We start from the raw sequence: 22,412 nt of genomic DNA, 5'->3' as shown, positions 1-22,412 counted from the left end.
TTTCTAGCAGGTATTTAAATTCTGTAGCATTATAGTATTATTACAGATGCAACAAAGATCCCCGGCCCAACTCAAACCGAGCCGTTCCCATTACAGTTCCAGGTTGGCTAGCACACACCAGCACCACACAGCCAGCTCTGCAACACCGTCACTGTTTCTCTTCTTGTGTCTGTTGATATGCAAACAAACTTAAGTTATATGAATCACTTGTTTTGACCTTTGACTAACCTTTCCCCAGGTTTACACGCTAATTCATTCACAACGTTTGGAGGTATCCTGCTAAGAAACTGTCACATAAATACCAACGTTAGACCTTCTGTCTCTCTTATTCACTAATCAGACTAAAGGGGTTCTAGCTGGTGTGAAATATATACAAACAGGATGCACCCTGCTGACATGCTTTCTGTTAAGCCTCGCCGCTCCATTTATAACCTTTGTGTAAATCCCCCAGAAGAGATGACTCAGCATGATTCAGGACCCTTTTGGTCGTCTGTCTCGCCTCAGTCTTGAGGGCAGGACGGTCCCTCAGCGGAGGACGTGGACGGACAGACCAGGAGCTCTGCAGGACAGCCTCCAGCAGCAGCCACCTGCTCCTCCGCACGCAGACACAGCTCCTGCAGGAAGTTGGCCGTCTCCATCACCAGGTTGCTCTCGTCATCTAACCGGAGGCAGAGATGCACGGAGTGATTACGTCTGTTGTGTATATTTAACACACTAAACTGTTAAAGCTAGGGTTGTTAATGTGGACAAACTAGATCTTAACAGTCAGAGAGACTTTATGACTGGTGTGAACTCCGTCTCTGCTGCGCAGTGAAACGCTCATAACCATCTGTGTTCTTCTGAAGTTTAAGTAACTCAGTAACCTGAGTGAAGTGTTCTCCTACAGCACCTTTCAGCTCTTTCAGCCTCGGCGTATCCTTCTCCAGGTCGGCGTCCTGCTCCTGCAGAGAACGGCACATCTTCTTATGGGTGAACCAGTGGAGCTTCTGGCACGTCAAGCTGCAGTAAGTCACCTTCAAGACAAATCAAAGGAAACGTGACCTGCTGATACAGATACAGATACAGAGAGCTTTATTTATCCCCGAAGGGCAATTCAGTTTCTACAGTCCACCGAGACGTCTACACATTCATACTGAACAGTCATCAACGACAGAGGGAACACAGTAGAGGGCATATGAGGAGGTGCAAGATCAATAAAAGTACGAGAATGAAAATATTTGAAATAGAAACAATAAATACAAGAATAAAAACAATACGAGATAAAAGAATAAATAGAATAAAGTGCCAAGAGTATTGCACATAACAAATTACATTCGGTGTATGTACCTAATTGCAAACACGGACAACCATCATATGGTTTGTGCAAAATAACTTTACATTCAAATAAATAAGAAAATGTCTTTCATTGAAGATAGCTGCCCTCCTCAGAAGGGCAGCTTATTAGTAATATCTTTGGTGTTAGTTCAACATGTATATATCTTTGATGATATTTTTGATTATTTTACAGATGGGGGCGTTCACCAGACTTTGACTTACTGCTTTACAAAGAGAGCACCTCTTGTCGGCTCCCCTCTCCCCACACGTAGCACAGTAGTCAGCATCTACGAACGTCATCTGACCTGCGATGGCCTGGGTCAACACTGAGTACGCCGTTGGATCATTGCCCTGGAAATCAGATATAATGGTGTATTAAAGTTACATCAACAACAGTGATTCAAAAGAAACTGATAACTCTGTAACCTATAACGCCTCTATCATAAAGTCCATGATCGATTTTGCATTTTTTTTTACATTATTACATCATATATATTAAACCTTTAACCAGTTCTAACACTCTAACACTATTCTTCCTCATTGATCCTGTAAAAACATTTTACTATATATATCTGTATGTACAACACTTCAATTCTCTGATATGTTCTTCACTTACAATCTCTACCGGTGCAATGCTCCTCACCAGCTGCTGAAGGAGTGTGGCCTCACAGTAAGGAAACTTCCTGATACAGTCCCGGATGAACATCTCCTGGTACTGTGGGAAGCCGTCGCTGTCTCTCCCCCTCAACAGGCTGGGACCCGGCAGCATCACAGCGTCACAGCATCACAGCAGGAGAACAAGAGAGGACATCTATTAGAGCTAACATCCCAGTTTCACACAGTATATACAGTATATACAGTACATACAGTACATACAGTATATACAGTACATACAGTATATACAGTATATACAGTATATACAGTACATACAGTACATACAGTACATACAGTATATACAGTATATACAGTACATACAGTACATACAGTACATACAGTATATACAGTACATACAGTATATACAGTACATACAGTACATACAGTATATACAGTATATACAGTACATACAGTACATACAGTACATACAGTATATACAGTACATACAGTACATACAGTACATACAGTACATACAGTATATACAGTACATACAGTACATACAGTATATACAGTATATACAGTACATACAGTACATACAGTACATACAGTATATACAGTACATACAGTACATACAGTATATATGTACCTACAGTATATAGAGTATATATGTTCCTACAGTAGGGGCTGGATTCCTCTCATATCTGTTGTAGATCTTTAGGATCCCAAGAGGATGAACCTGACTGATCGTGGTGGCTCCACTGGAGACGAGGCTCCGCTCTGTACTCAGCAGGACACAACCTCTCAGCTGAGCCGACACGTTCTCATCCCAACTCGTCACATACTGACGCTTCATCAGAACCCTCTTCAACATTAATAACTGTAACGTTGTGGTTTTCACGGAGACTCGGCTCGACTCCTCCATCTCAGACTCGGCCTTTGTTCCAGACGGGCTCTCCGTTCACTACCAGGACCGGTGGTTAGTTTACATCGGTGGTTCTCACAGCGGTGTACATCTGGTGTACCACCACCCGAGCACCGGAAGAGCTGTATGGAGTTATCGTCAGGGCCGAGACCTCACGGCCGGAGGCTGCTTTTATTGTGGCGGGGGATTTTAACAACGACAAACAGGAAAGTCCTGCTGAGATACCATCAACCCACGATGTGTGCTGCTGGCTGTAGTATATATTCAGGGAACAGACTCGTTCCACTCAGAAGCCTTACCTCTTGACGAGTGCATCCAGCTTGTCATCTCGTTTGTGTAGGAAGGCCAGGCATTTCTTCAGCACGCAGCTGATGTAGTGCATCTTCATGGCCAGGACCTCGTTCATGTCCTGCTGCTTCACACACTGCTCACACAGCAGGTCCATCACCTGGTAACACTGCTCCAGAGCCTCCACGTCCACCAGCGCAGGGTTCTCCTTCACCAGCAGGACTATCTGACAGATTGGAGACTCGGTTTGACAAACATTTCTGGGCAGAGCTGTTCAGAGAGCAGACATGATGTCCCTGATTGAGACATGGAGGACAGAGGAAGTACAGTACATCAGCAGATCACCGGAGTCATAAGGATTCATCCTCTGGGCAACAAGAACATGTGGACCAAATGTTACGGCAATCCATCCAATAGTTGGAAAGATATTTCACAAAGGTCAGAGGCTGAATCCTGATGACTTTAAAGATCTCTTCACTTTTCATCTGGCTTCTCCAGCAGGTCAAAGTTTTCACATAAGCAATCCCATGCCAGTGAGGCTGTGAGTAAGCGGGCAGGTTCCAGCTCCTCAGGAGGCCTCACCTTGACCGGGTTGAGGTTGGTGGTCATGATGATCTTGTGTAAGGGTCCTGCCAGCCGGGGGGGCAGCCGGGGCTCCCTCTCCAGCCCCTGTGGTCTCGTATAGTACTCCAGCGTCGCCCGCGAGAAGAAGTTGTTGATCACTGTTACGCAGTCGTGCTGGCCTGGAAGGAGAATGTACAGGTTGACATGTAAACCTCCTCACAGGTACTGGTTCAGCGGCTGCACAGTCTCACAGTCTCACCTACAAACGCTGCCATCTGAGCAGCGGAGCGACCCACTGAGTTCACCACGTCTTTCTCTGCTCCGGCCTCCAGCAGCATGGAGGTGATGTCTGTCTTCCCTGGAGGACGTGGAGCAGTGATTGGATATTCAGAAACACAACATTACATTGCATAAGCAATTATTCCTCTAAACCAAGATGACAATAGTTAGTCTAGATCAGGGGTCAGCAACCTGCGTCTCTTCAGCTCCTCTCCAGTGGCTCCCTGTGGAGTTTTAAAATGGAAATGAATAACTGTTCTTTGTTTACATTTTCATTTTTATGTATCATTGTTGTAGGTCTATGGTACGACGGTACGACGGAGTATTAGGACCACATTGAGGAAAACAATACATCTGAGATTTAGAGTATAAAGTCATAATATTATAAAGTAGCAATTTCACGTGTTATTTTCTTTTTTTCTCATAAAGTTATGACTTTATTCTCGTTATATTACAACTTCTTTTCTGGTAAAGTTATGATTTTATTTTAATAATATTCTGACTTTATTGTGTAAATCTCAGATGTGTTATCCCTCAGTGTGGCCCTAATACTCCGTAGTACATTGTCTCTTTGGCCCTCACTGCATTAGACTTATATACTATATACTGAGACTCTAAACTGTGTTACCTTCATCACAATGATCACATGTTTTGCGGCTCCAGACAGATTATTTGTTGTTGTAGTTTTTGCCTAAAATGTCTCTTTTGATAGTGAAGGTTGCTGAGCCCTGGTCTAGTTCAACCAGACGTTAAGAGAGCCTAATGCAGTGACACAGTTATACCTGACAGGCCAGCGAACATGAGAGCCGTGTATCCGTATTCATGCTGGTTGCAGTTGACGTCGGCTCCGTGCTGCAGCAGCAGGCGACACATGTCGGCCTTGCCCTTATAGGCTGCGTGCATCAGAGGAGTCATGCCATACTAAAGAAACAGAGGAGATGCACGAGGAGTTAGTTTATATGTGTGCTGATGAAGGTTTACAGCAGCCCGCTGCTCCTCATGCTGAAGATGGGTTAAATGCAGAGGTCACAGTTCATGTATGTACCTGAACAGTATGTAGTATATGATGATTCTAGTAAAGTATAACTTAAAGCCCTCCCTGCCCAAACGTGTTGGAGAGTTCCCAGCCTTCAGTCTCTCTAGAGCCGGTGTTACGTTTGTCCTCTCTGGGCTACAGTAGAAACACGGAGGACTCTGTAGATAAGAAGGGCTCATTCTAACGGAAACACGATTAGTTGATTATACACTAATGAAACCGTTATGAATACTATATTCCATCTCTGCTAATAGATCCCTCTAAATCCTATAGACACATTATTAATGTGTTTTCCAACACAACGCTCTATCACTCTATTCAGACTGTCTTTTAACTTCTACATCATTTATCTTAAGTCTGCTGAACATGGTGATCGTAAGTTGATAGTGAAGGAAAGATAGTTTAGTCAGTGTTCGTGGTCCTTGGTCTCTCTTTGCAATTAATGATGAACAAAATAAAATAACGTTAAAGTTAAAGGTCCTATATTATTCTCTTTTTCTCTGGTTCAGGAAACAAACAGAGTTTCTGTGATTGTTTAAGACATTTGGTTAAAAGTTGTCCGTAATTATTTGATTTGACTATATTTGAAGAATGCTGGAAACTGATTGGGCAAAAGCAGCAAGTCCTCTATGAGGTAATCCTGCAGGCAAATGTGCAAACTTCCTACATCACACACACACACACACACACACACACACACAGACAGACTTGTGTAACGCGTGTGTGTGTTGTGTGTGAAGGCGACGGTGTGAAGCTCCGTCACCATCACCTGATTCTGACAAACAGCCACTCTGGAGGAGTCTGTGAGCTACATGTAGTGGCGTGATGCTATTATCAAATAGCTTCGAGGGCGACGTCGGCCTCTCAGGAGTCGACTCCATATGTCTCCATCACAATGGATAACATATGTTACCGTGACACAACTGTTGCATTGTGGGTAGGTCATCTTCATTACCATCATTCTGTAACATGAACGTCCACTGAGCGCCGCCGTATCAGAAAATTACATTAAAACAAATATTTAAATTTAAAAAAGTGGCAGAGTTTCTCAACCTTGGGTTTGGGGCCCCACACGGGGTCACTTGATAAGAAGATAGGGTCCTGGAATATCTCTAAGATTTACAGTATGTATGTATGTTTGTTCCTTTTCATTAGTTCGATATAGGAGATCACGCTAAAAACAGATCATACACAAATGTAAATTTACAGGACCGCAACGGAGTATTAGGGCCACGATGAGGGAAATAAATCTGAGATTTCGACAATATATTTATAATATTACAAGAAAAAAAATCGTAATATTAGGAGAAAAAAAACACAAGTTTAAGAGAAAAAAGTCGCATTATGAGAATAAAGTCATAATATTATAATATTATATAGTAGTAATTTGAAAGGGTAAATAGAGTGAAAATGAGGAACGTGGAGCATCTTGTGAAGTTCTACTTTAGTTTAGGTTTCACTAATAACCAAATACTTCATCTTCTGGCTCACCAGCAGCACATCATCATCAGGATCAGGACCTGGAACAGATTGTTATTAAAGAAACTGAGTTTATTCTGAAGAGAGAACCACACGGACCCGATGGAGGAACGGACTCTTTAGAGGAGGAGGAGATTATGACTTTTATTCTCGTAATATTATGACTTTATTCTCGTAAAGTTATGACTTTATTTTCTCGAGATCACAGATTTTGTTTCTGCTCGATATGGCCCTGATACTCCGTCATAGTCCTGTAAATTTACAGGAGTGAAGATGATTTTTGGGATGTAAAATAAGACGTCCCAATAAGGATGTAAATAAGTTAGGCTGGTTAAGGAAAGGTTGAGAAAGCCTGTAGTGTTAGGTTTGGAAATAATCTCTATTGATTGGTCCTTTCAATATGGAGATCAATCTAAATATATACATAAATATTATATATATATAAATTTAAATTCATTTTTTTACATTGGACAGAGTAGTTTGACAAAAACAATCTTAACTGAAGGTCCACTTACTTGCTTATTTGTATTTTGAAAGCCCCAGAAGCATCAGTTATTATTTATAAAATACTACAACTGCTAATATTAAAGCTAATGTTCCTTCTGTTGTCGTACCTCGTCCAAACAGTTGACCTGAACTTCTTTGCTGGCGAGCAGCTGGGCGGCTTCCTGAACATCACCTGCAGACCAAACGTATCTGTAAAAACAAACCTGACGGAAACTAACATCATATTCATACAGCATATACATATATATACATATATATATACAAGAACTATATAATCTGGTACTAATTATAGGGAAACCAAAATCTTACCATGAAAGAAAATGTAATTAAATATGAATTCATAATTTATTTATTATTTATTATTGGAAAGTCTTCATATATGTTGAATTGTACGCTGCATGCAGACACATTTCATGTTTTTGCATGTTCAGCTGACCTGCTGTAAAATGACCTAAAGACTATATATATATTTATATATATATATAGGTTATATTGAAATGAATTAGGGGGTAAATTAAACAGAGAATACATGTAAAAGTGTAATCTTATAGCAGACCAGCAGCCTGCGACTCACCAGCAGCAATAACCTGCAGGATCTTCCTCTCCGATGGAGACAGAGGTCCTCTCTGAGGTGCAGCCATCCTCTCAGATATTCTGATCAGAATGAATGATCCGTCTCTTCTCTCCGGCTGACGGTTACAGTCTGCTGAAGGACGAGAAACTGCACCGGACACAACTAAGAGTTGAGCCCTCCCTGGAACGTACCACTATAGACCAGAGGTCAGGGGTCAGCAACCTAATACTCCGTAGTACATTGTCTCTTTGTCCCTCAAATAGACTTATATAATATATACTTAGACTATAAACTGTGTTACCTTCATCACAATGATCACGTTTTGCGGCTCCAGGCAGATTTTTTTTTTTTGTTGTTGTTGCCTTTTAATTTAATTTTAATTTTAATTTAATTTTTTTCTTTTTTTATCAACTGTTGAAAACTTAATAAACATAATGTTGAGGAAAAAAAACACATTTATATAATGGGAGTTCATTTAATTTGTTTTAAATGTATTTTTTAATATTGTTTGTTCATTAATATGTGTGTATCTATGTATATATCATGTATATGTTTTTATTATTAAAATACTGGATATTTGTAATGTTTATTTATTTATTTATCTATAAAATGTTGAAAAGTCAATAAACATATGGTTGAGAAAAAAAACACATTTATGTAATGGGAGTTCATTTAGTGTGTTTTAAATTTAAAGTTGTAATATTTTATACATTAATATGTATGTATATATGTTTTCTGTAAGACTTTAAATCTGTCTTTAATGACACATATTGCGTAATCAGTTGTCGTGGCCGAGTGGTTAAGGCGATGGACTAGAAATCCATTGGGGTCTCCCCGCGCAGGTTCGAATCCTGCCGACAACGAGACTTTAGTTTCCTGTTCTGATATCAACAGTACTTTAGTTCACTTTCACCTTTCTATCTCTCTACCTTTCTATCTCTCTACCTTTCTATCTCTCTACCTGAAGCACATCCATCATGCTCACATTTGGGCGTTGTGGTTAACCCGAATCACAACGACATTAACAAATAACAGCACTTAAGATACAATTATGATACAAAGATCATAGAAGCCAGCATTAATGGTCATTATTAATTACATTTAATAGTAATATTTGCGCACTTCACTTCATAAAATGAGTAAGTTATTGTAATATACCAGTTTCTTTCCTCAGGCCATCACTGTTTACGGCCTTTACGGCTATAGACTGATGTTTACGGCCTTTACGGCTATAGACTGATGTTTACGGCCTTTACGGCTATAGACTGATGTTTACGGCCTTTACGGCTATAGACTGATGTTTACGGCCTTTACGGCTATAGACTGATGTTTACGGCCTTTACGGCTATAGACTGATGTTTACGGCTATAGACTTTGGTGATGGGGATTCCGTCTCTTTTTAGTGATCCAGATCATTTGGCTGGACTCACCAAGAAGAGCCGGTTCTTTCGGCTCCTAAACGGCTCTTCATTTTACTTCACTTCTGCCTTTTATAATTCCGCCAAATTTAGCTTTAGCTGTTCTGACCTATGATTAGTATGTGTGCACATATATCACTTAAATTATTCAATATAATTATACTAAACCTTATAATTTCCAGTATACCGTCAGTTTACATGCTGCTTCGTTTCCGACTGTCACTCATCTTGTCTGCTATTCGCACACCGCAGCGCACTCCTCTTTCTCTCTTCATCTCCCTCCTGCTCTGTACCTGTAGACCGTCAGCACGCCGCGCACCCCCGTCCCTCCCAGCTTCAGAATCAGAATGGTGTTTATTGCCAGGTGTAAGAGGTATACTAGGAATTTGATTTGGTTTTGTTGGTGCAAGTCAAACAGTATAATAACAAAAGAATAGATAAAAACGTTAGAATAAAAAAATTGAATTTCTACCAATAAACAATTGATGGTATGATCCTTGTCTGTCATCACCTGATTGGTCGCACGGACGTCATTAACACAACATTCAGTCACAGTCAGTGCTTGGAGTGCCTGTGGTGCGGAGAAGATCATCATATCATTCTGCCTTCAGTTAATTAAAGAAAGAAAAAAAAATGGCTCTCTGATGGGAGCCGGCTCTTATCGTTCACTTAAAAGAACCGGCTCAATTAACCGGATCGTTCGTAACCGACACGTCACTAGGAGACTGGTGTTTACGGCCTTTACGGCAGTAGACTGGTGTTTCCGGCAGCAGTGCAGCATGGAGGGATGTGTTATTGATTATTGGATGTGCTATTGATTATTGGATGTGCTATTGACGGCTGAGATGGAAGAAACGGACTTTAATGATCTTCTAGATGATTGGTTCATCGACTCCCTGAAGACGTGAGAGCTCTTTACTCTCTGGTTAAACTGTTAGCTGCTTCATTCATCCAAACTGAACTACGTTTAAAAACCTTAAAGTTTATTTTCCTCTAACTAACCAGCATGTGATCATTCATTATAGAAAACATCAGAACACGTTTCCTGCTTCTATTTAACACATTTTTCAATTCGGCTCGCTTTAATTAGACTTAGCTGCTCCTTATCTCACTGAAAGATGAAGCTGAAGAAGTGATTATGGACATGATCTCAGAGGACTATCTGTCCTTTAAATATAATTATCTTATAAAGGTTCATCTGATCTGATCTATATCTGTGCCGAATAGACGAGTGGGTTCTATTGATTAAGAACATGAAGTTGTATTTTATATCTCAGGTTTGGTGTTTGACCCTGAGAGAGGAAAACATAAATATGGCATTTATTTAAAGGAGTCTGGTGTCAAGATAAAAACCCTGCAGGTCTGAAGAACTAAACACCATTAAAACAAACACTCACTAATGAGTCACATAACACTGACACACATATATATACTGGACTGTTTTAATATGATTTCACATTATGGATAAGTGAAGCTGGAGAGAAATCCACATTTAATTAACATTTAATTTAATTCAGGTTAGCTGTCAGGATTCCTTTCTTAATATTTTCATTAAACTCTCTGCAGCTCCTACAACACTTAATAATCCTGCTGATGGTGTATAATTTGGTTGATTTTGGTTCTGGACTTGTTGAAGTCTTTAATACCTGTTTTAATGTCTGGTTTGTTCAGGTACAAAGATCTTCATGTGTATCAGCTGGAACATCCCACACAGGTCATCGAGTGGACGTCAGGGAGGAGTGAGTTCATGTTATTATAACAATCATTACATCTTTACATTATCTGACATTATTATATTTCAAATGAGTCTGACTGAGAATCCAAAAGTAGGACGGATTTCTATTACGGCCACATGGAGGGGGAAAAGAGAGTAAAGTCATAAGTTTAAGAGAAAAGAGAGTTTGCACAGAATGAAGATAAACTTAGCAGATAAGCTCATGAGCTAAACATTATGTCTAATGAAGGAATGTGAAAAACGGCTTCCACACCTTTAAAATATTGTTTTATGAATTACGTTTGCTAAATCTGTTCCCTCTTAGCAACAGAAAGCATTTCGTTGAGCCTCCTCCTGAAACACGGTGACGATGGAGACTTCCACTTTAATAACATTATGTTTTTTTAGCAGTAATCATGTCTGCCTCGAGAGCCTGACTTTACCAACTTACAGTCTGGCTGAATGTTTATTTCATATGAATATGTCACCCCAGATATTACCCAGTACTGGACTGAATGAGAGTGATCCTTCTGCAATACTACGTCTGACACACACACACACACAACACACACACACACACACACACACACACACACACACACACACACACACACACACACACACACACACACACACGGGAGAAACTGTTTCAAATATCCTACTAAGTTTAGTCTTAGCTCAGGGGTCAGCAACCTTTACTATCAACAAAGCCACTTCAGGCAAACAAAAAAACAACATATAAGAATCTGTCTGGAGCTGCAAAACATGTGATCATTGTGATGAAGGCAACTCTAGGTCAAAAATGACTTTAAAAAACAAGTCTGAAAAAATGTCTGAAAAAAAAAGTTTGAAAAATGCTGTAAAATAAAGTCTAAACAAAATCTGAAAAAAAAGCAACAACAATAATACATTACAACGTCATACACAAACTCTCGCGAGAGTTGGAAGTGACAACAGTGAGGTTTCCAGAAGTGAAAATCTCATTCATATTCAATCAATTCAAACTTTATTGCAGACTCAAGGTCCAGATAAGAAAAAAGAAAAAAAAGTCTGAAAAATGTTGGAAAAAAAAATCAGAAAAAAAGCCAGAGACTCCTGATCTAGAGTAATGCAGTCCGTCTAAGACTTTAAACTGAATGAATCTAGAGCTGAAGGAACAGTTCTGTATACTGGAGATAGCGTTTGTGTTTGTGTGTGATCAAAACAATAATGTCTGACAAACAGTGCATATAAACTCAAATGAACCCTTTTATCGTTCTGTTTACAGCCGTGTGTGTGGCGGGAAACAGTCCGTCTAAAAATGAAATTCTGGAGCTGCATTTGCCTCTGAAACTGTTGGCTGATGAAAATAAGGTAACACATCTGTCCAAACTTTGTTTACAAACATCCAAATGTCACTCTATATATATATATATATAAGCCTCTATATCTATATCTATATATATATATGTGTGTGTGTATGTATGTATGTGTGTATGTGTGTGTGTGTGTGTGTATGTATGTATGTGTGTGTGCGTGTGTGTATGTATGTATATGTGTATATGTGTGTGTGTGTGTGTGTGTGTGCGTGTGCGTGTGTGTGTTGTGTTCAGGGTCTCTGTGCAGAACGGGACTTTAAAGTTGTCCACGGTGGGTTCACAGACGGTCCCGTTCGCTGCCTCAGACACGTCCCAGGAACGAGGTGAGATGAACTCTCCATCCATTAAAAGTCTTAAACCAGTGATGTGTGTTAGAAGCTCTTTAGTTTAGCCTCAAAGCCTCATTCAGGAGCTTTGCTTTAGTGAAGGGAAAATAAACTGATTTTAAACCTCTCTGAAAGAACAACACATGAACATATACTGTACATACATATAGTAAACACATACATAGTTTATGTGAGTAAATATATAAATAAAATAAACACTTAGAAAGTTGATCGCAATTTATGAAATATGCCAGTTTATTAATGTTTGTATACTGAATTAATTAACCTTATTTATATAGAGCAGAATGAGCTTTACAATTCAGCAACAAAAACACCAAAAACACAACTTTAAATACCACACATACACGGAGGACGTGTTTCTATTATCTACAAAAATAGAGTTGTAAAATAAAAGATAAAAAAACAGACAGCTGCTAGTTGTATGTATACTGCAAATACATATTTACTGGCTTCAATTTAACTCCTATAGATTATTAGAGCTAAAATAACTAGTCAATAAATCTGTTAGTTGATTGACAGAAAATTAATCAGCAACAATTCTGATAACCGATAAATCACTTCAAGCATTTTTCAAGCATTTTTCACTTCTATGTGATTTATTACAGCACAAACGATTAATCAATGTAATCAAGAAAATTATCAGCAAATGCAGCTCAAACAAATCTGCAATAAATAGAGATGTGATGCAGCCGGACCGGCTGATAGACGACGTTCATGCTGTGATGTTCAGTGTATGGAGGCTCAGTGTAGGCGGGGGTTCTGTACACAGGTCGTGCATCTTTTATATCAGATCTTATTTACACTCTGTAGCAGAGAGAATGAATATGATTTGAATATTAAACGAACGTCCCGTTGTTGTTTCTGCAGGTGTGTTGTTACCAACGACGGGTGGAGCTCCGACCTGCAGGTGTGGACCGTCGGAGGAGACAACAGCGGTGAGTTCACATCTGGTTGAAGTCACATCAGGTTAAACATCAATTCATTCACTGTTTGTGATGTAGTTTAGTAGTTAAGTACTAATATCTTCAGTAAATGTACTGTTTACTGTAGTAAAATGAAATGATTAGGTTAGTTAGTGGCTTCTATAATAACGGTAGTATAACACCATGTAAACCTTTATATTGTTAATGAACTAACACAACTTGTAATATTTTTTAGTTTCATCAATCGATGTGTAATACTTTACGATAGATACATGTTGTATTTTAATACAAAGTACTTTGTGCTCTACTGTCTTCTCTTTTGACTGACGTTCAGCTCGACGTCTTTTAAGGAGAAACTTATATGGGAATAACAATATAGGTTAAATTATAATTATTATTCATTATTAATAATATTGATAATAATAATAATATAGGGCACTCAGATGAGTGTATTAACATTTCTATCAACTCTGATCTTCTCTTTTATATAATGAGAGCACAATGTTCAGAGACTTTAGTAAGAAAATCAACCTGAAACAATAAAAATGAGGACAAATTAGGGAGATTTTTGCCTCCAACCGAATACAAAAAAGGTTAAATGGAATTTAATTTGGATTAAAAAATAACATTAAAAGCTTTTTCTTTCCACAAACAACCTCCTGGTTATTCTGAATAATTCACAGAAATCACTGTCAGTTCTTTAAAAGTCTTTTTGTTCTGAAGAAGTAGTTTCTATGAGAACTCTCGACATTAAACAACTGTTTCTCTCCCAACAAAACCCAACGTGTCAGGACAGCAGAGGAACGCACACATTATCAAATAAATCTACACATCTCTGGCACTGCTGCAGCAGCATGTACACACAGACAGAACAAACAGAAATCATTAATGCTGGACAGTCACAACCAACATCCGTGCTGAAGGGCGACCGTTTATTCACACACAAAATACACAAAAGGCCAGCTGATAAAAAACATTTGACTTATTTAGTGAAAGTGTGAAACAATATAAAAAAATTGAAAATGCAATAACAAAAAAATGTTTCAGGCACTATAAATAAATTAATGTTTTATCATTCTGATTGTTTTATGGACTAAAGCTTGAACATTATCGTTCGATCAATCAAGTAAAAACTAACTCTTCTTTTTCTTCAACCTTTGTGTTATAATTGAATTAAGTTGATTCTGAAACTGTGTGGTGTTTTCTCATAATGTGATCGGTTAATGACAGACGTGATCAGAAGAACAGGCCGTGTTGAGGGGAGGTCGGTTTCAGAGGGCGGCAGCAGGATCGCAGCTGGACTCTCGTCACAAGTTCTTCACGGAGCTCAGAGCAGCGACGTCCAGCTGACTCAACTGACCTCAGGACAGATTCTCTATACACTAGGTAACACTCTGACATCTGCCACGTCAAAAATGTCATAGATGTCTTAAAAAGTTATTGTATTTATGTCATAAAATTGTCATTAAAAAAAGTCATAGTATAGTATACTATAAATATTTCATGAAAAAATCCTAGAGTGGTAGGATAGTATGCTATAAAAAAATCATAAAAAAGTCAGTGTCATTTGTCATGAAAAGTAAACCATAAAGAAGTCAAAGTATATTATAAAAATGTCATTAAAGTCATAAAAAGTCATAGTATAATATGTCAAGAAATGTCATGAAAAAAAGTCATAGTAAAGTATGTCGAAAAATTTATAAAAAAAGTCATAGTATTGTGGCGGTACTGATTTTCCCAGACTTTAGTTGTTCAGGCAGAAGACTGAAAAACAGTTCCCATCCACATAATAATATAAAATAAAATGCCTTCTTAATAATAATAATAATAATAATAATGAACAAATGCCTCTACAATAACAAACAATTAAGGAAACTGAAATATTGGTTTTATTTTTCCTTTTACCCTCCTTTAAAGTTTCCCCAAATAAAATACACTAAAAGAAATGGGTATAAAGGGTTTCATTGAAAATCAACAAATGACTAGAATAACAAAATACAGCCTGCAGGCGTTAGGCTATTGTAAGGCTATCGTGAGGCTATCGTGAGGCTATCGTTAGGCTATCGCTAGGCTATCGTGAGGCAAGCCAGATTCTTGCACAAATAGCCCCTAACCGTCCTGGTAGTGTCAGTGCAGGTAACCCAATTGGTTGGTATTTATTTTGTTTCCCCAACTAGGAGAGTCAACACTCTCAATAAACAAAACACAAAGAGCACAGAATCTCAGACGGGCCTGAAACAGAGCAGAGTTTCTGGTTTGGCTGATAACACATGTTGCATTGAGTGAAGGAGAGATCAGAATGACACTGGGTGTGCAGTTTCCCTCCTCTTTTAAGCCCTACAGAAAGGGCGTCGTTACACCCTGATTGGCCAAGAGGGGAATGCACCAAGCTGCTCTCAACTATCATTTAAGAGCCAGTCCCCACACCCTGCGCAACAGGTGAACTGAATAACCCTCTAATCACTCAGCAACTCAACCAAAAAAACACCAGGGAAAAGGGAAATGACAGCAAGCACCAGAGAATTGGCAGCTGCCACAGTATGTCGAAGTTTTTTATAAAAAAAAAAGTCATAGTATATTATGTCGAAAAATTCACATGCAGTGACTTAAGATGCTCTTATAGACAAAATAAACAGAAAAGGGATAAACTTTATAAAAGCGTTTATTATATTGATGTTGATGATGACGACATCCATCATCATAGTTAACTGAAGCTCAGTGACTCGTAATTAAATTTGAAGGGACCATCATACCAAACTGCAGAAATGAAAAGACCACTTGATCAAAATACAAGACGAATGTTTCGATGTATTAATAAATATGTAATATAAGATATCTATGTTATATGTTAATAAAGTCAAACAGTCGTATTATTCCATAGCTCTCCGTCAGTGGAATTACAGGCCTGATGCTTTGGCTGGTTTGAACATTTATAACACAATGTCTTACGAGTTCTTTTGTGTCCTTTCGTCCCAACAGAGACGGACACAGCAGATCGTCTGAGTTCTTTACACTTTGTGAGCGACGCCGTCTTCCTCGCCGGCTGCTGTAACGGGAACGTTTACATCGCCGACACTCGGACGTCTGCTGCTCCTCAGTTGTCCCCTCCACCGGCGTCTTCATGTGAATCCGTCCTCTGGTGGACGGACGCTTCGGGAGGTCCGTCCACCTGCAGCGTTGTCAGACTGTCTTCGTCTGGACAGGCGGTGATTTCAGACCTGAGGAACCCAGGAGGAGCTGTGAGTCGGGCTCAGCTGGACGTCCAATCACGTCGCTGCAGCCTGGATGACGTCAGAGTGTTGTGGGCTCCGGCGCTGGACGACTGTATCTCAGTGTCAGGTGAGTTTAGAGGCTCGCGGTAATCCAGCTGTTGATTTAAAGAAATAGAGTTAGATGAGAAGGTTGATACCACTCTGTCTGTTACATATGACATTACAGCTTACAGCCAGTTAGCTTAATAAACCAATGAATACATAAATAGCCTGTGATGCCATCATATCAAATAATAGACCTGTCTGTGTTGAGATGGTCCGTCGGTCTCCTCCGCTGCGTTTCAGTGCTCCGAAGAAGAACACTGTTTCGATATACTATGACTTTCTTATTATGACCTTTTCAACGTACTATACCATGACTTTTTTGGACATAATATAGCTATGTATTTTGTCATCACGTTGAGCTTTTCAACATGCTATACTATTTATTTTACACATACTATACCATAAGCAGCACAGTCCTGCACGGAGCTAACGAGGTTACGAATTATCAGTTCTTATGACATCCCTATTCATTGCATGTTTTACAACTCCTCACCTCTTTCTGCAGGTTTCAGTGGAGCGGTTCAGATCTACAACACATCAGTCTGGAGGACGGAGCTGCAGGAAGTTCAGCCGCTGTTTGAGCATCGTGGTCACGCAGTTTCATCGCAGTCTGATGACGACGTCTTCGTCACCTCCCACATCTGGCATCCCGAGCGGCCGCGGACGCTGCTGTCTGCAGCCTCGGACGGCTCCGTCCACGTGTGGGACTGGGTCGACCAATCGGCTGCCAGCTGACGGGTCAAAGCAAAGATGTAGTTCACCTGGGAAGAGGAGGATTATGTTATCTCTGAGGGACTGCTCGATGCACTTGCATGGGTCAAGAACATTTCACTGAAACCACTGCTGAAAACACAACAGTCTGATTTAGCAGCTGCTTTCAATACCTTCCTCTGTGGATTCCAGTACTGCCTCCACTTTATGCCTCTGCGCCAGAGAGATTATGATTTTGAGATGTCCGTACGTACGTCCGACTCATTCTCGTGAACGCGAGGACACCTCAAAGGAATTTCTTCAAAATTTGGCACAAACATCCACCTGGACTCGAGGATGAACTCATTAGAGTTTTTGTGGTCAAAGGTCACTGTGACCTCACAAAACACGTTTTTGGCTATAATTCAAGAATTCATATGCTAATCATGACAATTTCACACACGTCTAACCGACAACATGGTGAAGTGATGACATTTTAGACAGACATGGATGTAAACGGTAACTCGACTGGTTGGTGGAGGCGGACAGCTGTGAGGCTAGTGATGGGATGGAGAAATTAATTAATTACAGAAACAATTCAGGAAAACTACTGTAACAAACAAAGTTTAGATCATAGAGAGAACATCATCTGTCTTCAGTAAACATCAACAGAACTTTGCTGTTGGATTAAACTGCTGTAAATTAAATACAAATGAAATCAGATGGCTTCTGGTTTTTGTATTACAGCACATATTTGTATTGGAAATTGCATTCGCTAACTAAATATTTAGTCTGCAGAGAGCTGGGGAGAACAGTTGGGTCAGAAGAGGCTGAAATGGTTTTAGGATATTTTGTCTTTCACATATTTTAGTTTACAGAAATAAAAAACATGATTCTCTGGCTGTCTTTATCTCTTCTTTTTTTTGTTTGTACCTGAGAACAAAACACTGTCCACTGATTCAACCAGAGAGACAACTGAAGGAGACGTTGATCCCTCTCAGCAACAGTTGAATCAGAAAAGAAACTGGAAGCTGTAATACATAAAGTAATGTCATGAAACACTGAAAGGAATGTCATGGTATAGTATGCCATATAAAAAAGTAATAGTATGGTATGTTGTAAAACTTTAATGAAAGAAAGTCATGGTATAATGTGTCATAAAAACGTGTGTATTATATCATAAAAAATAAAGTATATCATTAAATTTCACGAAAAAGTCATAATATAGTACGTCATAAAACCTTAATGAAAAAAGTCAGTATGTCATAAAGAATGTCAAAAAGGTCAAATAATACGGTATCAGAGGTAAAATCATTGCTTTCCCGTCGGGTCAGTGTTACAGGAACTCTTAGCCTGACAGTTAGCCTGCGCTGGGCCGGGTTAGTTTCCCAGCATCAGTTGCCATAGTAACTGAGCTTGAACTATGTTGAATGTGCTTCATGGAACCGAATCAACTGAAGCAGATAAAAACAATAATGAGAACACATCTGTAATAAATCATTCTAAACTCAAGGCTCACATACTCTCTTTTTGGTGCTTTTGACCATATCTATGGCTGCGGAGAGTAGCCTTATTGCATCGAGCAGATTAATAATCAATCAACAATTAATACCAAAATATGTATCTAATTAACAAATCAAAACTATGAATCATAAACTCCTGAATTGTTTCAAAAGGTGAAGGAGAGTGACGGCAATCAGCTTCAGCTGTCATACACAATTAGTTTTAAATTCAGAATGAAACCTTATATGCAATTAAAATATTCAATTTAGGACGCCACTCGATTTTGGGAAAACCTCACAATGTGATATTAATCAGTTGAATCTCATAATCTTAGGAATGCTATGGAGTTCTTGGGCATAGTGTACAGTGATTGGAGTTGTTTTATATACACACACATCAAATAACCAAGTTCTTTATAAATTAAATGTTTATTTAACTAACTACGTGACGAAACTACTAAGAGAGAAAACAAATGAATAAATGATAAAACAACAGGAAAAAGGAATAGAGTGATAAAGGATGCATGAAGAAATACAATGAATACAACAATGAACATTACTCATTACATATTACTCTTCACATGTAATAAACTATATTAATACTTTCAGTTAAACTTATTTTGCAGGACTGATACTAATTAATTCGCTTCACATAATTACTTATTCCGTATTTGACATCTGGGCTTTATCTGCTGCAGAATGGTACCAAACAACTATATAATATAAACCACTGAATAAAACCTGATCTACTGAATTCAAATGGATTAACCTATAATATATATATATATATATATGTATATATATATATATGTTCAAGAGTGATGGCCTGGGGGAAAAACTGTTTCTCTGTCTGCTGGTGTGAGTCCTCCTGGGATATGCTGCTTCTCAAAACACTTGCTGGCTATGGGGGTGAGGGCTATGGGGGTGAGGGCTATGGGGGTGAGGGCTATGGGGGTGAGGGTTATGGGGGTGAGGGCTATCGGGGTGAGGGTTATGGGGGTGAGGGCTATGGGGGTGAGGGCTATGGGGGTGAGGGTTATGGGGGTGAGGGCTATCGGGGTGAGGGTTATGGGGGTGAGGGTTATGGGGGTGAGGGCTATGGGGGTGAGGGTTATGGGGGTGAGGGCTATCGGGGTGAGGGTTATGGGGGTGAGGGCTATGGGGTGAGGGCTATGGGGGTGAGGGCTATGGGGGTGAGGGTTATGGGGGTGAGGGCTATGGGGTGAGGGCTATGGGGGTGAGGGCTATGGGGGTGAGGGTTATGGGGGTGAGGGCTATGGGGTGAGGGCTATGGGGGTGAGGGCTATGGGGGTGAGGGCTATGGGGGTGAGGGCTATGGGGGTGAGGGTTATGGGGGTGAGGGCTATGGGGCGCCAGTCATTGAAGCTGGTCACTTTCTGTTGTTTGGGGATGGGGATGATGGTGGTGGATTTGAAGCAGGTGGGGACAGTCCAGAGAGAGCAAGGGGGGCACTGGTGGTAAGGGGGGGTTCTGATTGTCTGCAGGGGTGAGGCAGGACATGACACAGGGTCTGACAGAGGAGTCCAACCTGGAGTAAAAATGATAAAGTTCGTCCGGGAGGGTGGGTGCTGTGTTTGTGATTTGTTGTCTAGGTCCTTTAAAGTCTGTCATGGTTTGGAATCCTTGCCACAAGTGCCTTGGGCTGTTGGAAGTGAGCTTGGACTCCACCTGTTGTCTGTAGTCCCTCTTTGCTTGTTTGATTACTGTCCTTAATGAATAACGTGAGTGTTTGTATTCCTCTGGTGAGCCTGAGGTGAAGGCTGTGTCCCGAGCATTGAGGGCTGCCCGGACATCACTGTTTATCCTGGAATTTAGATTTGGCTTGGTTTTTATTGTTTTTCTGGGGACTACGTCCTCTGTGCATTTCTTTATGAAGCTGGTGACTGTGTCTGTGAAGTCACTGATGCTGTCGTTGGCAGTCCTGAACATCTCTCAATCCACGTGATTCAAACAATTCTGACGGATGGCTTCTGATCGGTCTGACAAGCAGTGAACGGTCCTATAGGCGGGGGCTTCACGTTTCAGTCTCTGCCTATAGGCGGGAAGAAGGAGGCTGGAGGAGTGATCCGATTTGCTAAACTGCGGGCAGGGGAGGGCTTTGTAGCCGTTGCGGAAGGGGATGAAGCAATGGTCCAGTGTCTTTTCCCCATGTGTGTTAAACTGACTGTGTGTGATTGCATTTATGTGTTTTTAGGGCACCTGATGTAGTGAAAGCTGCCCCACATTCATCACAGCTGTAGGGTTTCTCTCCAGTGTGAATGCGTTGATGCTTTTTCAGGTCACCTGATTGAGTGAAAGCTGTGCCACATTTATCACAGCTGTAGGGTTTCTCTCCAGTGTGAATGCGCTGATGTATATTTAGGGCATCCGATTGGGTGAAAGCTGCCCCACATTCATCACAGCTGTAGGGTTTCTCTCCAGTGTGAATGCGTTGATGTCTTTTTAGGACACCTGATTGAGTGAACGCTGCCCCACATTCATCACAGCTGTAGGGTTTCTCTCCAGTGTGAATGCGTTGATGTCTTTTTAGATTACCTGATGTAGTGAAAGCTGCTCCACATTCATCACAGCTGTAGGGTTTCTCTCCAGTGTGAATGCGTTGATGTATTTTCAGATCACCTGATATAGTGAAAGCTGCCCCACATCCATCACAGCTGTAGGTTTTCTCTCCAGTGTGAATGCGTTGGTGGACTTTGAGGGTACTCTGAAAAGAGAAAGTTTTCTCACATTGGTCACAGCTGTGTAGTTTCTCTCCAGTGTGAACTCTCTGATGAATCAGTCTCTTTCTTCTTCTCCGTTTCTATAGCAACAGACATACAGAGAGAGAGAGAGTCAGTGAGATGCCATGGTGGAGCGACCTATCTAGAACCATAAAGAACATTTAGAGCATGTCTGTGGAACATAACCCACAATGTTCCAGTTTGACTAATGCACTACCACCTGTGACAACCAACTGCAGGGCCGTGTCCCTCTGCAGACATTTGATTGATCCCCACAGCTGCCCCCTTGACATTTCATAATTCCCTAGTTTCCATTGCTATAGTAATTACACCATCTCATGTTGAATGAGGGCGCTTGAATTTCTGTAATTCTGTTTGTCGGTAGTGCATGGTGTACCTAAGCAGGTAGTGTACGGCGTACCTCAGCAGGTAGTGCATGGTGTACCTGAGCAGGTAGTGTACGGCGTACCTCAGCAGGTAGTGCATGGTGTACCTGAGCAGGTAGTGTACGGCGTACCTCAGCAGGTAGTGCATGGTGTACCTGAGCAGGTAGTGCACGGTGTACCTAAGTAGGCAGTGTACGGCGCACCTGAGCAGGTAATGTACAGAGTATCTGAGCAGGTAGTGCACGGTGTACCTGAGCAGCTGGTTGTGATATTCAGTGCTCAGATTAACTTCTTCACCATTTACCTCAAAGTAGTCTTTAAATACTGATATTTTGAATGAACAACCCTTTTTTAGACTTTATCAACAGTTCAGTTATTGGTCCTTGATCCCAGGGTGGTGCCCTGTTAATATTTATGCTTATTAATAATGTTATTAATATCAATAATCTTTAATATTTG

The 22,412-nt window shown here is 40.3% G+C and overlaps 3 protein-coding genes and 1 non-coding gene across 6 annotated transcripts in view; 2 read left to right on the top strand and 2 right to left on the bottom strand.

Annotated features, from left to right (window-relative positions):
* On the bottom strand, positions 1-8,077 carry LOC119503425 (ankyrin repeat and MYND domain-containing protein 2-like). Its single transcript, XM_037795224.1, has 10 exons — positions 7,558-8,077; positions 7,091-7,155; positions 4,744-4,882; positions 3,942-4,040; positions 3,701-3,861; positions 3,130-3,344; positions 1,931-2,066; positions 1,537-1,665; positions 890-1,013; positions 1-658 (listed from the first exon to the last, which is right to left on the bottom strand). Exons 1-10 carry the CDS (start codon positions 7,622-7,624, stop codon positions 501-503), a joined length of 1,293 nt encoding a protein of 430 aa, XP_037651152.1. The 5' UTR covers positions 7,625-8,077; the 3' UTR covers positions 1-500.
* A 261-nt stretch (positions 8,078-8,338) lies between these two features.
* trnas-aga lies at positions 8,339-8,420 on the top strand. Its single transcript has one exon. It is a non-coding gene; the product is annotated as a tRNA-Ser (tRNA).
* Positions 8,421-9,710: 1,290 nt separating this feature from the next.
* Positions 9,711-18,218, top strand: wdr73 (WD repeat domain 73). Its single transcript, XM_037794707.1, has 8 exons — positions 9,711-9,879; positions 10,647-10,714; positions 11,957-12,042; positions 12,282-12,370; positions 13,262-13,329; positions 14,548-14,703; positions 16,297-16,656; positions 17,140-18,218. Exons 1-8 carry the CDS (start codon positions 9,821-9,823, stop codon positions 17,367-17,369), a joined length of 1,116 nt encoding a protein of 371 aa, XP_037650635.1. The 5' UTR covers positions 9,711-9,820; the 3' UTR covers positions 17,370-18,218.
* A 1,922-nt stretch (positions 18,219-20,140) lies between these two features.
* LOC119503118 (zinc finger protein 239-like) overlaps positions 20,141-22,412 on the bottom strand; it is a 32,648-nt gene continuing 30,376 nt past the window's right edge. The window contains exons 3-4 of one of the 3 annotated variants that reach the window (XM_037794711.1): positions 21,467-21,647; positions 20,141-21,130 (exon numbers count right to left, since the gene is read on the bottom strand). In XM_037794711.1, the coding sequence (XP_037650639.1) occupies positions 21,003-21,130; positions 21,467-21,647 (309 nt within the window). In that variant the 3' untranslated portion in view covers positions 20,141-21,002. Of the gene's footprint in view, positions 21,648-22,412 lie in introns of all 3 variants that reach the window. The other 2 variants (XM_037794710.1, XM_037794709.1) reach the window with 2 other exon arrangements.

The sequence above is a fragment of the Sebastes umbrosus genome, chromosome 15 (assembly GCF_015220745.1).
Source record: "Sebastes umbrosus isolate fSebUmb1 chromosome 15, fSebUmb1.pri, whole genome shotgun sequence".
Lineage (NCBI taxonomy): Eukaryota > Metazoa > Chordata > Actinopteri > Perciformes > Sebastidae > Sebastes > Sebastes umbrosus.
This window is presented reverse-complemented; position numbering and strand designations above follow the sequence as displayed.

What these genes read in the sequence shown, in the direction of transcription:
- LOC119503425 (XM_037795224.1), bottom strand. Translation starts at nt 7,624, where the DNA reads ATGGCTGCACCTCAGAGAGGACCTCTGTCTCCATCGGAGAGGAAGATC. An exon ending in CTGGATGCACTCGTCAAGAG is followed by an intron (nt 2,067 to 3,129) that starts GTAAGGCTTCTG and finishes GCCGGGTCCCAG; the next exon opens with CCTGTTGAGGGGGAGAGACA. An exon ending in GCATTGCACCGGTAGAGATT is followed by an intron (nt 1,666 to 1,930) that starts GTAAGTGAAGAA and finishes TCTGATTTCCAG; the next exon opens with GGCAATGATCCAACGGCGTA.
- wdr73 (XM_037794707.1), top strand. Translation starts at nt 9,821, where the DNA reads ATGGAAGAAACGGACTTTAATGATCTTCTAGATGATTGGTTCATCGAC. An exon ending in TGTTGGCTGATGAAAATAAG is followed by an intron (nt 12,043 to 12,281) that starts GTAACACATCTG and finishes TGTTGTGTTCAG; the next exon opens with GGTCTCTGTGCAGAACGGGA. An exon ending in AGACACGTCCCAGGAACGAG is followed by an intron (nt 12,371 to 13,261) that starts GTGAGATGAACT and finishes TTGTTTCTGCAG; the next exon opens with GTGTGTTGTTACCAACGACG.